This window comes from Mugil cephalus, chromosome 8 (assembly GCF_022458985.1).
Source record: "Mugil cephalus isolate CIBA_MC_2020 chromosome 8, CIBA_Mcephalus_1.1, whole genome shotgun sequence".
NCBI lineage: Eukaryota > Metazoa > Chordata > Actinopteri > Mugiliformes > Mugilidae > Mugil > Mugil cephalus.
In genome coordinates, this window is record NC_061777.1 from 11,355,491 (window position 1) to 11,372,242 (window position 16,752).

Below are 16,752 nucleotides of genomic sequence, written 5' to 3' on the forward strand. Positions count from 1 at the left end.
ACTTGAAGGATGCGGAGGGGGAAGCATGAACCGCAGCAGGCGCTACCCCCTCTCGCGAAGCTCCCCGCTGGCAGGTGAAAAGAATCCGCTCCATGGGCATTCATCCCAGAGCCACCAGGGGAGATATGAGTCTATGCGACAACGACCGCAAAATAGGAGTGAGTAAAAAGAGGGATACATATTGTGGAAAAAAAAACCTTCTGGTTTCCCTAAACAATACTTGATAATGCATGCTTCAATTATTTAAATTGTGCCCAACATTTCAGCATTCGAGCAATAACCTAAAAGCAGAGACAAGAGATTTTAGATTCAACTTGCACATGCTCTAACTATCATCACATGTGGGCGGACTCAACATAAGTCTGTTAACATGAAGCCAAAAGCAAAATCTCAATTGGAAATATAGTAGAACTGCAGTGCGTTCTTCTGGCAACACAGTGAACCAGACCTGTTGTGAAAAAGGATATCCAGCAATGACTAGAAAGCCTGAGGTGGAAATCTAATTATGAAGAAAACATGACTGTGAAGCAGATATGGCTGTCAAAGCCAAAGAAACCAGGAGGCTGTGAATGGCTCCACATGTCTCTAACGTGATGATCTGGAATGCTTGCCAGAGATACATTTTCATAATGCTTATTATTTTAATAAACCCAGCAGGACTTCTTGCTGGTAACTGTGCAAAATGAGAACAAGTCTACTCCTATTGTACTTGTGCATGTATTAGACAAGACAGGAAATACGCAATCTGGGGATCAGTCCACTACCATGTACCGTGACTTGGGCGAAAACGGTGTGATGTCTTCTAACTTGTCTTCTAACATCTTAAAACATACGACTGACATCTTTAATGTTATTGCTTTAAAAGTAGACGATCAGACTTGATACACACTTGCCGACAGGTCGTGGCTTTTCCTCTGCCCACTGACCCTTACGCATGCGACCAAAGCCCGCTCAAACATGACTGGTGAATACTACTCAGACTGCAAATGGAAACAAGAAAGCTTCTGGCACCAAACTCTTGTCCCTTGCCTACAGATTCTGCATATTCACATGCAGATGCCACTCTCTCCTAAAGGGTAACACAATTCGTTTTCATTTGACAACAGCCTGAGACTGAAGTTGGCGGAATTAATTTGAGTCTTCGATTTGGCCAGGTAGCTCCGTGTAAAGGTTTGCACTTGCACAACATAGCGGTTACAAAAACCTTCCCGTGCCTTTACTGCCTTACTGTACACTGATTATGAAAGTGCTTCGTACAGTAGCAAACTTCAAAAGAGCTTTGCGACTACTGACTTGGCTCCATTACCCAACATGCAGCAAATTTGTTTAAATAAAATTGAGGTCTGTTAAAAAAAATCATCTCAGTTACTTCCTCAGCAGGATGCCTTGCAGCGTTTTTGTACGTGGCTTCATGTCAGAGACAAAGGCTGAACCGTTCCAGTAATCACCTTTAAATTTAGACGGCTGTCTTCTATGAATCATATGCCACAAGCATCAGGGAGATCTTGGCTCGGTGTAGCACACTTTTGTCTTTCGAGATTGATGGAGCACAGCCCAGATTACTCATGTGGACTGCAATCTTCTCACAGGCATGTTGAGGGCAGGGGGATCATTCTCACTTCTTCTCTTTCGTCACATTTTACATCTCAAGAAAACTTTGCCAAGAGCTTACAGATGGGCATCTCTTCCCGTTGGTGACTGACAGAAAGAACATGCCAAGTGAAGTGTTACCAAACTGCAGATAAACTTCTTTATAAAGACTGAGCCAAATAATGACACGTGCTTTAATCCGAATACTTCTAAGCTCTAACTGTGTGTTACAGGAAGGAAAAATACATCTTGTAAATACATTTATAGCGTTATACTTCTGTGTATATACAGTTGTTTGTTTTTTAACAGCCTGACTTTACAGTAAGAAAGCTGCCAGAGAGTGTGTGTCCGTTTGTGTGAGTGTGTATACTCGATGCCTTTTGGCAACGCAATACAATAATAAAGTTTGTTTTGGATAGTTAGGGGGGACAACAAGAGGGATTTGCTTGGACAGACAAAGAGACAGAGATAGGGGGACGCCAACATAAAGATAGAAATGGAAGAAGAGCAGAAGAGAGAGCAAGAGACAGATGGGGGGACAAAGCTAAATGAATCCAACACACCCACAGTGATTCTGACAAATGGTATAGTGACATGGTGAGACCACCGAAACACACACACACACACACACACACACACTCTCTCTCACACACACAAACTCACTCACTCTGTCACACAGGGCGTGCAAGAGGAGGCATCACCAATCACGACAAAAAATGGTTTAAATCCAAATCTAACCTTAGCCAGAACTGCAAAGCAGACTCAAGCAGCAAATTATTGCGAGCAGTCTGAGGCGCACACATACACAAACACCACCCACCTTCCTTCACCCCTTCACTGCAGGCTTGCAGACATAAGGGAAGCATGGCTGTCACAACACACTAAGCCAACAGCTAGAAGCGACAGCCTGACTGAGTGGTCTGGCAGCGCTTCAGATACCGTTATTGATCCGTCTAGGAGTCGAGATACAGCGAGAAACGTTAAAGACCTGACGTCATCTTCTACCGCTTCTACCTCCTCTGCTAACAGCTGTGACAAAGTCCAAAGTGAACAAAAGGTCCGCAGCATTCGCGCTTCATAAATGGCGATTTTAAAACTTCAGTGCCCCTAATATATACACCGATCAGGCATAACATCATGGCCACCTTCCTAATATTGTGTAGGTCTCCTTTGTGTCTTCAAAACCTTTGTGACTCAAACCCTGGGTCGAGAGGAGGGGCCTCTGTGGATCGGGCTCGTTCCAGTGCACCCCACGGAGAATTTGGAGGCCAGGTCAACAGCTTGTGCTGTTTTTCATGTTTTTGAGTTGTTCCAAAACCGTTTTTTTTTTGTGTGTGTGTGTGTGTGTGTGTGTGTGTGTGTGTGTGTGTGTGTGTGATTGTGTCAGGCTGCATCCTGCTGGGGATGACTGCTGCCATCATCTTGTCATTGCTGTTGGGTGGGGAAGCCTGGTCTGGTCTAGTTGGGTGGTACATGTCCAAGTAACATCCACATGAATGCCAGGTCCCAAAGTTTCCCAGCAGAACACTGTATTGTTACAAGATGGTCAATGTTATTCACTTCTCCCATCAGTGTTTTTTATGTTGTGACTGATCGGTGTAGGCTTAACACAAGAAGTTGTGTGTATGAGGTGAAAATAAAATGTAGTCCTCTCCCAAACACTGCGATAATAGTTTCAAATAGACAATGAAGGTAAGATAAGCTACACAACAAATCTCTTGGATGACACAAAGTCAGTAAAGTTTTCCTACAGACTACAAACCTGAGAATAAAGACCAAACAAAGATTCATGCATTCAATGCATTGCATGCATGCATGCATGCATCAAATACATGGCTACACAATAAAAGTCAGCATCCAGCCATACACCATATTACAACACAACTGATGACCATAAAAAGAATTTAACACGGGTACACGCCTCCTCTGACCTTATTAATTAACACCCATGAGTTGCGTGACCATTAACAACAAACAACAACATCGAACACAAAATGAGTGGTACCTGACATGAGGATAAAGAAATGTTTTGTCTAGAACTAAAAAAGAAAAGAAAAAAAAACATGGGAGCCTCTCCTACCTGATATCAAACGGTGGAGTCCAACGCCCTCCGGTCCACGTGTCTCCCGACTCCGTTCTGCGCTGCAGCGTCATCGACGTAAACGTGACTCAACTTACTAAGGCCTCCAGTGGAGAGCAGTTCAGGTACATCTCGGAAATGCAATATGTTACAGCTGCTTGCTAAATCACCGGATAAATTAAAGTAAAGATTGTTTCTAAAAATTAAATTAAATTAAATTAAATTAACGGTTGCAACTGAAGAAGTTTCTTCTTCTCAGTCACATTGAAGGTTTTTCAAAATGTCAAAAAAGTAAAAAGAAAACCTAAACCTAAACATTCCCCCTTCATTAGGTACTCTAGGGAAAATAAATACACTGCTTGGCCAAAATAAAAAAGGGTCGCACACTGTAATATTTCACTTCATCTGACTCTTCTTAAGCATCACGATGCTTCCCCACTATCCTCACAGTTTTTAATAAGTTCTCACCCCAGTTTCAGTAGTTTCTTCAAGTTCCTTAGATGTCTGCTTGATGCATGCCAATGATTTGACCTTTCTCAGACTGACTAACATCTTTTCCAGGACCATGGGATGAGTCTTTTGATGTAGTTGTTTAAGAAATGCATCAGTTGGTGTTAAATAACTTGTTGCTGAAAAATTTTCACCCTTGCAGACTTTTGTTCTTTGTACGTGTGGTGGCTTCGTTCAAGCAAATAAGTTTAAAGAATTAAACTCTGACTCACAGTTTCATGAATTTGGTTGCATTAATGGATTCAACTCTTTGCACAAAAGTCTATGTAATAATAAAGGGAGCATTTAGAAATCATGGCTGTTTTCCCTTTGGTATGTGTGTCTCTTTGCACATTGATGGTGAAATTTACTCCCCCCAGAGATCCCTGGCTTTGGTAAGAGCCAGGTGTCAAGGTAAGTATCCCTGACAGGAGGCATGTTCCTGGGCCGGCCTACTTCCATCAAACTGTTAAGGCAAACTGCTGCCCGAGGCTGCTGGGACTATGCATTACTTCCTTGGTGTTTTATTGTGGGGTGTGTGCCAAATGTATTATGTGTATGATTATGCATGTGGCTTAGTGGGTGGTGCAAGGTTTGATTTATTTACTGTTGTGATTTTGCAGTTTATTGTAACTGTGCGGGCATTTATGTGAACAGCACTCGAGTCCAAGACAAATTAGCCTAGAGGGCCAATAAATTACATTAAAGTAAAGTAAAGACCCGGGTTCCTTCAATGTCACTTGCCATGCAAAGTAACACAAGGCTTTACTAGCAACATATAAATGCCTTCATTTTACTGCAGGTGTCATTGAGCTTTCTTCATTGCACTGAACTCTGATTGCATCCTGAAAATCCAATGCAATCATATCTGTTCCCTCATCAAGCAAACAGGCTCTCATGGCACGCTAACTTGGCAGTACTTTAATGTAGTCATGAAGTCATAAACTGATGGGAAGTTAGTAGTTCAGCATTTTATGAGAGTTTTGTTCATTCAAATGCATTGTTCAGTAATGTAAGAAGTTCAGTAATGTAAGATCATGATCGCTGGCTTTTTGTTGGCACATAACGAGCCAGTTTTGGCAGGGCTTTACAGCCTCATGGCTCTCACCCAAAATCAAAATTAGCTATTCCTATTTCAGTTCGTCATTTCACATCACCCGTGTGCATGGCTGCCCTGGAGTGGGCCTACTACCTCAGTCAATTTATTTGTATGGCGAATGCATGGATTATTTGGGGGACCGTTTAAGCCTCACAATCCACGTCCACAATCTGAACGTTGACTCTGCAGCAGTGTAGTGTTTCTCCATGCAAAAAACTTTAAGTCATTAAGATATGACCAACATTTACTAACTTTTGGAACCCCGAGTTTAACTAAAAAAAGAACTGGGTTCAGCTGGATATCCTTGACTGAGCTTCAGCAGCCAATGTGTGCTTCGACAGCCCAGATCTCTCTGTACTCGATTCTTGTGCAATTTTATAACATTATGACCAAAGACTATTGATTTACATTGAAGCCAACTAGTTTCCAGGATATCTTAACTCAGGTTTCTTTAACTGGCACCAAAGATTAACTGGTTCTTGCAGCCCTTTGCTCAGTTGCCATGGAGATCCCTGTAGAAAAAATAGTATCACAAGAAGCAAGCCTACCAAAAAAAAAAAATACTTTTTCGTAAATGAACCAATTAAACTCCTACAAACTACTTATTCAGATAAACTGAACATGTATTGACATGGCAAAAAAGGTGGTATCAGTATTACTTTACAATTCATTTTCTCTTCATCAGTCATTTCAGCACTATCAGACTAACACGATGCAAGAGAAATGCTCATTTTCCAGCCCATCGAGGATTCATCATCAGCAACACAAACACACATCCCCATCCGTCTTACACTTGATCTCTTTGGACTTCAAAGCGCTGTAAATCATCAGTGTGTTTACTGATGTGCTGACCTTCTGTTATAGCAATTACAGCAAGTTAGAATCAGAGCTGCTCTCTTCTCACCCTGCGTGTGTGCGCGCATCTCAGCCAGTCATAACATCGGCAACACTAATTGAGTGAGTCCAGAAATGAGAAGCGTGCACAGGTCCTCCCTAAGGGGTAAACAGTCAAAGTCTACATCCCACACACACATGCACGCGCACAGACTCATGCTAACGTAATTGATTTTCTAAACACTTCCATACTTTATGGTCACTGCCAAATGAAAACTCACTCGAATGGGTTGGAGGCTGATCAAATGTTGCAGGTGGAAAAGTTTTTCTTAGTCAGTCTTTAAGAGAGATGGCCCATAAGATGTTTTACCCGTCGCTTTGTTGTATGCTCTACTTTCAGTCTTTGATTTTATTCATTCTTTTCTTTAGAGATTTAAAATCTACTGAGCCCAAGAAAAGGAACCGAGGTCCCCTAGATCCACTGCACTTTTGAATGGGAACAGAATCCTTCATTCAGCGTGTCTCAGGCACTCAACAGATACCTCTCATTTCACAATGACTGACACTGATGCTGCAAAATCCACACATTAAATAAACCAGTCGCCACTTGATGCTTTCATCAATTTAATTTGTATTAAATATTAACATTAAGGACACAGTGGACAAAGATCTTTTGATAAAACATTTTCTCATGTGAACAAACAACCGCGAGAGTGACAAAAACTATGCTGGACAGAAACTGAAGAGGAATACTTTGGGTAAACATACACTGTTTTTAGACCACACATTAGCCCATTAAATCGGTTTGTGTCAAAGATATTTGGAAGAAAAAAAAGGGAGGACAAAAAGTGAAAAACAACTCTACAAAGAGAGTTCCTCCACATCTGTGTAGGTGGATTATTTCTAATGAATATATGGGCTAACTGGTCGGGGGCTCACAGTGTGAGTCTACCCAATAGATTTATATGCACAGACACGGATGTCGACCTGGACAGCAAAAAACCAGCTTTTAATAGATTATCATCGTCTGTAAAGACATCCCAAGCAAAAATAGCGAGTGCAAAGGCAGGATTTCAAAGGCGAGGGGGGGAGGAGGGGACCACCAAACCAACACCTTCTCAGTGAACTGGTAAAATTTAACAAGAAATTCATTAGGTTAGGGTAAGTTTGTCACATTTGTTTCTATTTTGAAGTGTAACTATAGCCTGAAATACTTTGGTAATAGCTCAGACCTCTTTCAGCATTTGACACTTCAATGGAAAAATTAATTAAAAAAAAAAAAAATCTCTTTTAGCCGTGTTTTAATCTCTTGTGTGCTAACAAACAACAAGGTGAACCCTATTAGAACCCTATTATTACCATTTATAAGAACACAAACTGCTCATAAACCAATATCAGTAATATATGTACACTTATACAATTCAATTTAATTAATACAGCAATTTAAACAGAAGACAAAACAAATAAAATCACAGTAAGAGCATTAAAGAGCTAGGGCAGCATAAAAACTTGATTAGATAAAATAATAACAACAACATGATTATCTCCATTGTGATTATTATCATGACTACCATCTTTATGCATTAGTGCCTTTTTAGGAAACTGCTCCCATCGGAATAAATATAAATAAGGCAAAAATAAATTACTTCCAAATAAACGTGACGTAGTGTCTTAAACGCACAACATGCTGCTAAGCGAAAATGAAGATTGTGAGGTTCATGAGGTGTGAGCCCACTTTTGCAAACCCTCGTTTCCAAGAAGTGAAACTCGTTTCGGGAGAGTTTAAAAGATCTGCAAAGACCTCAATGTCACATTTGAACTGCCATGTCAGACGCGTCCTCTTCCTGTTGTGACATGTAACATAACCAGCGGCCTACCTCTGCGCTATGTTTTCCGAGCCGAAAGAAAAGGAAGTCTGAGTGGGCAGCACAGAACAAGGTTAGATACTCTCTTAGGACATTTTCGTATGTCAACTACATTATGATGCATGCACCGACGAGGGATGCAAATGGAATTTCTTAAGAGGTCAGCCAGCGGCAAAGCATTGTTACCTTCCACCTGTAAACAATCCGTGCGAGGAATGTTTAGTCTGTTTTACAGCCCCGGCTCTCAGTCCAGGTCCTCAGGAGCAACATTACTGCCGCCCGTCTATCCTACCAGGTAGTTAATTGCATTTACCAGGTGTAAAATTACTGCCTGATTAGAAAGCTGGAATGAAAAGAGGCAGCGCTGCAGGTCCCAATGCCCAGGACTGAGAGCCACTGCAACAAACACACCGTATGACAATAACAGCTCTGGGTAAGTAAGCTAGGCGAGGGAGGGAGATACAGAGAAGACGGAGGCGAGACCTGGGACTTGATCGAAGGAGGAGGAGGAGGTGGAAATGAAAGATAGCGGAGGAAAAAAGAGGAGAGAAACAAAAGCAGCTACAGTTTGCATGCTATGGAGATGGATGCTGGGGGACAGAGGGAGGCAAATGTGCTGGGAGAAGAGCGTATATGCGAGGGAAAAAAAAAACAAATGGTGGCGATGGGAGGAAGATGGAAACAGTAGGGTAATAAAAGACGAGGCAAAGTCTGAGCGGAGGAAAAAGAGCTGTGGCTTCCACCGCTGGGAGCGGAGCTGCCTTCCCTTCAGGCTTTTCTCCAGCGCTACCAGATCCCTGGAGCATAAAGTGCGCATTACAACACACTCACACAATTTTATTTTACAAGTACCCTACAGCCAGGTGCCGTTTAGGAACAGACAAGGTCAACAGCTTCCCCCAAAACCTCCCATGGTCTGTAGACGGCAGGAGCTGTGAACCAGCTCGTCTGCGCCTCGGGAGCAGGGCAGGCTCCAACCTCCCTGGTGACATTACAATATTTGTTTACTGCAAAGCCTACAGGGAAAGAGGGGACAGTTCGGTATTCTTGTCAGGTCAGCAAGAGCCAATATATTCAACAGCGGCAGACTGAAAAGGTCATTCTGCCGTCCAGTGAAAAAAAAAAAAAAAAACGGGGGGTTGTCTCACTTAAAATGTGGAACCTCCTGTCCCCAAAGAGTGAGGGATGTATGTGTGAGCGGGCCGTGGCAGTTCATACAAAAACAGGTGTGTGCGTCCCAGGATCCACAACAACATAAGTGATGAGTGTGTTATAGCAAAAGACATCTCATAAGGTCAGTTACTTTAAATGTAACCAACACATCTGAGATCGAGAAGATAAAAGGAGGAAAACATTTGAGGATTGTTTATCAGTGAAATACTCGTGCTTTTTTTTTTTTTTTACCAACAGGAAAGTTTGAAAAATCATGTTTTCTGTTTTTTTTTTGTTTGTTTGTTTTTTGTGCAATATTTGTTCTATTATCACACTCTACTGGAATGATTGCCTCAGTATTCTTGTCATAGAAAACATATCTACCAGAACTATGTAATCATTTAGAGGAGCACCAATACGTATCCCTGGTCAATACCCAGACCTAAAGAAGATTAGAAGGAATTCATTCGAAAATGTGATACTTTGTTCCCTATTTTGGAAAACTGCGCCAAATCCCAACACTTTGTTCTGCTCAAACATATTGTTCTGAGGCTTTTAATCTTCTTTAAGCGTACATAGGTATCAAATTGTTTAAACAGTAACTGATTTTCACTACATGTGTACTGTACTATTCTAACATTGCAGGGCAGACACAGAATGTTGTATATAATAATTAATATTGCAAAGTTGTATTTTAAGAGTTGTATTTTAAGAAAAAAAAAGAGTACATCTAATTGTTAATGTGAGCAGAAGGAGAGGCATTTCTTCTCCAGACACGATACAAACAGGCTAATTATTATCTTTATGTTATGGCGTGTTTTTAAATTCCTTTTTTTCGAAAAACACTGGAATGAAAGTTGATACTGAGACTTCAAAAGTCCCACCGATCCCAGCTCTGTCGCAGTACAAAATGCTCACCTGTGTCTTTCCCCGTACATTTTAAAAAGCATGCATTAGAAGATTCGATCGGATGTAGGATTTTGGCAATGTGACGATGTATCCTTCCGAGCACAAATTCACGATCGGTCCCGTGGCTCCTTGAGCAGCGCATGGTAAAAAATAGTCAAAGAAATGGATTAAAAAAAAAAAAAAAAGGAGGAATCTTTAACGGTGCGCACACTCCACTTCTTCAGTCATCTTTAACACCCTGTGCTTTGTGCAGATGGTGAAGCAGAGATATCACAGATGAAGCCTTTGTGTCAGAGTGTGTGTTCGAGCGTGCAGGACTAGATTTGTGGTGAGGTTGTGAGTCTGTGTGTGTCTGTGGGCGTAAGCACGTCTAAACTGTCAGCATGACACGACGTGGGAGTTCTGATAGACGGGTGAGTGCCTTTTTTCGTACTCACAGCCCGACTCTGTGTGTGTGTGTGTGTGTGTGTGAGTGTGTGTGTAAACTATGAGTGCGTTTTCAAGCGAGGAAATCTACGAACAAAATGTCAGCAAAGGGCTGGTCTGGAATGCAAAAAAGAGAGACAAGAGTGATTTTAAAACGCATGTGGCTGATGATTCAGTGGAACCGAGACAATAAAACATGAGCAACTTTCACCAAAGTAGCAGCGTTTTTTTTTTTTTGTTTTTCTTTCTTTAAAGTCACACGTGTCGCTGAGTTTCATGATATGGCTGCTAATGTTTGGAACGGTGGAAATGTTACCCCTCAACTGTCTCTCTGCGTCAGGGCTTGCAGTTCGGCAGTATGCAGGGAATGCTGGAGGAAGACATTTTTACGGCTGTAGCTGTGCAGGGACAGAGGGCCTCGAGGTGGCTGCCCTAAGCGGCCGGTAAACGTGGAGGATGAGGAGGAGGAAGAGGAGGCTGAAGAAGGGGTTGGAGGTGGAGGGGAGGCTTGCTCGGACGATGAGACGCTCGGGGACGGGCTCCCTCTGCTCGCAAGGCTGTGGAGGCTTGAAGAGACGCTGGCTGCGACTGCACGAGGAATATGACTGGGAGGATGGTGATCTCCTCCTCCTCCTCCTCCTCCTCCTCCTCTCCTTGCCCCACCTGACTGACTCACTCCTCCTCCTCCTCCTCCTCCTGGAGTTAAAGACTCAGAGGAAGAGGACACCCTCTCTGGCTGTTTGGAGGACAAAAACTGAACCGAGGTGTGATTAGCAGCCACCGAAGCGGAGCCTGGGCACTGATTTGGACCGAGGCCCGGGTGTGAAACTTGAAGCTGGGCCGCTGTAGTAGGTGAGGCTTGGACTGGCGCCGCAGAAGTGGCAGGGGACGAGTTAGACGAGCCGCCCGGAGCCAGGTTCAGGACGGGGTTACGAGCTGAAGGCTGCGCCAGTGCCCCCTGGTAGTAGCGCTCCTCCCGGGCAGTGAGTCGCTCAGAAGCAGCAGGCCGACCATGCAGAGGCGCACAGTGATGGGGAAGGTGCTGGTTAGAGAGGTCCCCTGCGTGCGCTGACCCCACACCCCGCATGGCTCTTCGGTCCCTTGGAGCCAGATTGCTGCTGCTGCTGCTGCTGCTGCCTAGTCCTGACCACCGGCCTGGATGACTGGTCTGGGAGAGAAGAAGATAGAGAGAAGCAGAAAAACAAAAAACGTTATTATGTACTCTGCTCCCTGTCAGCAGTGTTGGGCAAGTTACTTCAAAAATGTAACGCATTACTTGTTACTGTAATTTCAAAGTAATTAGTTACATTACACTATTGCTGTGTTTGAATTGTAAGGCATTACATCACTTTTAAGTTACTTTCACCACAATTTCTCAATAGATCTTATTGCATTCAGTGTAGCTTATTTGCACATCCAGCAGAAGGTGATGCGGAACAGCATGATGACTAAACTGGGCTTAACGTCAACAACAGTACAATATAATGATTATTGCTCATGGCGCAGTACATATGCCCACCCTGCCGCTGCAGTCATCTTCTCCCCAATCAACTGTCCTCTAGCACTAACAAAGTTAAAGTAAATAAAGTTTACATTTGCTCGTGTTTTTTTTCCTCCTCTGCCAATCTCGAATTTGTATAAAAACATACAGCTTAAGTCATTTAAGTAATTTCGGGTTTATAATCCATTTCAATTCACGTTTTACTCACATTTTTACTGAGTAAAATATTGCAATTATTTTCCAGCAATGCCTTACATTACCACATAACAGCAAAAAGTAATGCATTACAGTAATTGCATTACTTTTGAACACTCACACTGTCAGTGAGTGACTGTGTGTGGGAGACTGCCACTTTTCAAAAAACAAAAACAAAAAACATTTACCGAACATGACTTTAGGGATAAAGGAGAGAGAGACAGGAGGCAGGCAGACAGGCAGACAGAGAGAGCTTTAAAAGAGAAAGTGCTGTTGTGCGTTCAGTATAGATTGTTAATTGGGTGACATTTGGAGAACGATCTCTTTGGGCTCCTGCAGATCCATCTAATTGTTTCTAAGCCAACTGGAACAGTGCTCACTAAAGGACACACACACACACACACATTCATTAATCAAGGACAAGATAACATGTATGGAGACATGCACTTGAGGTATATGCACAAATCCCCATTCACAAAGCAACGGGATCCAACTCTCTCTATCACACACACACACACACACACACACACACACACACACACACACACACACAAACACACACACACACACACACACACACACACAATGGGGAAGATGGCACATAAAGCTCGATGGCAGAAACAGAAGCCACCTGTTCTCTTTCACACTCCACCGCACCCCCTTATGCAACATATCTCTCCGTTTCCCCCCCTTCTCTCTTTCTCTCTCTCTCCCTACGCAACGCACAAAACCAAATTCACACCGGGGCCGAGTGCGCGCCGTTCAGTAAAGAAACACAATCTCATCCGACGCCGAGCCTCGTGGGGATGCAAGCCGAGCTGACATTTGCCTACACAATGGCTCGCGCGTCTTTTCCTGCGCGAGTCGTGCATATGCATGAGCATGTGTCCGAGTAACCGTATATGTCCACACACTGTACGTGTGCTGTTATTGTATCTCCACGTTATCGTTCATGCATGATTACTGGGTTTGAGGCTGTTGACAGTTTTCTGTTGTGAGGGGTAGAAATGTAATTAGCCACAACAGCTGATTGAATAAATACAGTATAACAATGGCAATGCTAATTCAGTGAAGGGGTTTGTGCTCGTGAACTAATATCGTCCGCATAAGATCTAATTAATGAAAGCAAATGGAAACAAACTGAAAGGAAGAGATTTGTATTGCAAATTCTGGGGAGAAAAAATGTTAGCTTTGATTTACAGTGGCTGAAAATATCCCAAACAAAATAATACAAAACACTGAGATCTTATTGCTAATCTTTACCTTACCATTATCGTACTTAAGCGTCAGCACAAAACTGCTGTAGTTTTCCACACACCAGTGACGCCTTGACACGTATCAGCGTGAATTAGCAGCCTTCAGGTCCACTCACTACATCGGCTCTATTAACTGACTACTTCATCTCTTAGTATCATACATCCAGTGTTTGCTATAGATGCTAATTTGCATGTATCAGTCGACGCAGTGTAGCCAAAAAGGGTTTGTTTGAGCCTTGTTGCGTTTGAGTGGATACTCAGCTTTATACATAAGTAGTACAGTTACCAGTGTGTGTACTCTGCATTTGGTTCAGTACTAAAAAAAAAAAAAAGAAAAGAAAAACGAAAAATCATTGGGTTATAAAGTACAAATTAGTGCATCAGCTTAACTGAATGTACAAGCGCACTGGACAGGACAAAAAAAAAAACTTTTCTATGCATGGTTCATCTGCAATAAGTATTTGAACAGGCAAATTTAATATCACAGTCTTTTTCATGCAAGAAAAAAACTGCAGAAAAGTGGTGCTAATTATGATATGTGGTTGGAAAGTTCTGTTGGTGCAATGGCTCGTGAAAGCTTCCAACCCCAGAACACCACCAGACTTTTAATATCTTACTGGGAAGAGCTATTTCTAGCATCTTCCTTTTCTTTTTTTTTCTTTTTTTGCATTTCAAAGTAGGAAAGGATTCTACCAGGATTTGGCTGTGTCTGTGTTGGGCTCAAATTTGATCCCGTTGGCGGCATGGGCTACAAGGTAAGGTAAATATGATAAGTAAACAAGGTCCCGGGGGATGTGACTGAACGTGTAACCAAAGTCGACCCTTCTCTGAACCTTTTTGTTTTTGATAATGACTGTCAAGGCTGGGGAACATTTTCGTTCACTGCTTTAAAAATAACATAGAGAACATTTGGTTTGCATAAGCGTGCCCTCATTTGTCCGAAGCACAAAAAAAAAAGAGAAAAAATAACACATAATATGTACATCTGGACTTTTACGAGTCATTAACAATGTTGACTGCAAAAAGACTTTGTTAAGAAATTCTCAATCTGTCAATGCTGCACATCTCTGATCCATTATACAGAAATATAAAAGCAGTACCTGACATGCTGATTGGTTTTAATGTAAAAAAAAACAAAAAAAAAAACATGTGAACTGAAGTCAGCAATCTGCAATATAAGAGCTCAGCTCTGGCTACTTTCATGACCAACAGTGAGAAAAAAAAAAAAAAACATCAAACAGTGTCGTCTGTACAGCTTACTTAAAGAGCTTGGGGAGTGCAACTCCGCTTTCTAATGAGCTCTAATGGGTGGATAAACAGTACAAGACTTCCTGCAGATTCCTTGATCTCATTAAAGGAAGTGAGAATTTCCATTGCAGCCAAAATTTCTACACGGGCCGCTGTGAAAGAACATGAGGGAATTGCCACAGTTTTGAATATATACTGTGGGGATGTAGGTTTATTTAGGATGTAGCAATTAGGACTAAATTGTGAATATATAAAAAAAAAAGGGAAAAATGCTAGTGCATTTCCGCACTGCCACACTCGAGAAAACAACAGAAGGTAAGATGAGAAGAGCAAGAACCAATCCTTGAAAGAAGTAAACAGAAGGCAGAGTATAACAGTAGAAACATATGCTCTGTATCAAAGGGGTGTTTGATTCAACTTAGGAAGACAAGAGTCTTCAAAAAATACAATGAATCGATGTGGTGAAAATAAACCGCGGGTCAAACCTGACAAAGTGTGCACGTGGAAAGACGGACAGACTGAGAATAAGACAGGCAGACAGAAAGGAAAAGGTCGAGGTCGGTGGAGAAAAAAAAAACAAGAAAAAGTGGAAAAAAGTAAACAAATAAAGGAAAAGTAGTGGGAGGAAAAAGAATTGGAGAGTTGAGAGAAGGTGATTAAAAACTGAGATAAAGAAAAATGAGAGTGAAAGTAGAACAGACAGCAAGGTGAAGAGAGAAAGAGAGCAGGACAGATTTACAAACTCAGGTGTCCTTTCCCAAGTACACGCTCTGCGGCACGAAGGCTGCCTCTTTGCCAGTGAGGGAATGGCCTGTATGCGTGTGTGTTTATGCGTGTGTGCGTGTGTGCAAACACTCTGGAGAGTCTCTGTTTCACACACCGTCCTATAAATACGCACACACCCAGGCCGAGGTAAATCAGAGTGATTTAAGGAGGTCCTCTCCTGCAGCCTTCGTTTTTATTGGGCAGTGAGGAACACAGCAACGTTGTAATGACCATGTTTGCATAAAACAGCTCCTTAAAACCTTAAAACAACCCTATACAGCATTCGCTATTGCATGTCTTAGTCAGTTTTACACTCGGAGACGGTGGAGGGTGGGGGATTTATTTCATGACTTTTGTTCGCCTCAAACTTTGAATAAGTGTAGCCGTATTAATGGGCAAAAACAGGCCCAGCATAAGCAAGGTAGACCTATTCTAATTGCCATCAGTCACACACCACGAGTCGCCATCCCGACACCCACACTCCTAATTCTAATGAAGGCCACGGGGATGAAACACATTGGACCCCAAAAGTTTTGCAACTCTTTACGTTAACAGCAGCAAAAGTTTGCCGATGTGAATTCTTTATATTCTGTGACACCCACATACTCTGCGAACAAAGTAGTCCTGCTGTTTTTTAAAAGTGTAAAACACCGCGGTGTTCAGCACAGATACAATAACAACGCGGTTCACCCACACAGATGGTACTCTAAATCCTATTTAGACTATAATCAAATATATTTTCCAGCAGTGGTGGGTGAGTCCAAGCTGTATCTACCTCATCCTGTTTACCATTATCTAAACGGACAGCCTCATTCATATCTGTTTGCATATCCAGTGTTATCTTGCGCCTGCACCGCTAGCGCAAGAGTGGTTTACGACGTCTTTTGAAAGTGACGCAGCGACAGAAGGAGCTCAGACGAGACGAGAAACATGGAGACCCACAATGCCCCGACGAGAATTTCCTCTGCTCTCGCCCAGACAGAATCATGCAATGCACACGGACATGATGTGTGCAGAAGAGTCTCTGAAGGCACACTGGGGGATGAATCATCGGCAAACAATCAAAAATGGGGTGAAACTAAGGCTGAGCTTTGTGTCTCCGGGCCACAACATACCTTTTCTTTGATTTTGCTGGTTTTCATCAATACACGGCCCCCTTAGGAGGAGAGTCTCTAGTACAGCCAGTAGCAGCATCCTTTCTTCCCCTCCCTATCTTCATCGAGGCTTCGCTGTAGTGCTTCATCTTAGTCTCCCTGCCTCTCCTCAACATTTCCCCACACAGATTTCCCAATGTCCAACCGCTGTCTCACGACGCGCCTCATCTGTCTCTTGTATTTTCTTGT

General features: G+C 42.6%; 1 protein-coding gene across 2 annotated transcripts in view; it reads right to left on the reverse strand.

Moving 5' to 3' along the window:
* Positions 1–6,699: 6,699 nt before the first annotated feature.
* ccser1 (coiled-coil serine-rich protein 1) overlaps positions 6,700–16,752 on the reverse strand; it is a 118,463-nt gene continuing 108,410 nt past the window's right edge. For both annotated transcript variants that reach the window (XM_047591489.1, XM_047591490.1), the window contains exon 11: positions 6,700–11,612. In XM_047591489.1, coding sequence (XP_047447445.1) covers positions 10,764–11,612 — 849 coding nt within the window. In that variant the 3' untranslated portion in view covers positions 6,700–10,763. The remainder of the gene's footprint in view (positions 11,613–16,752) is intronic.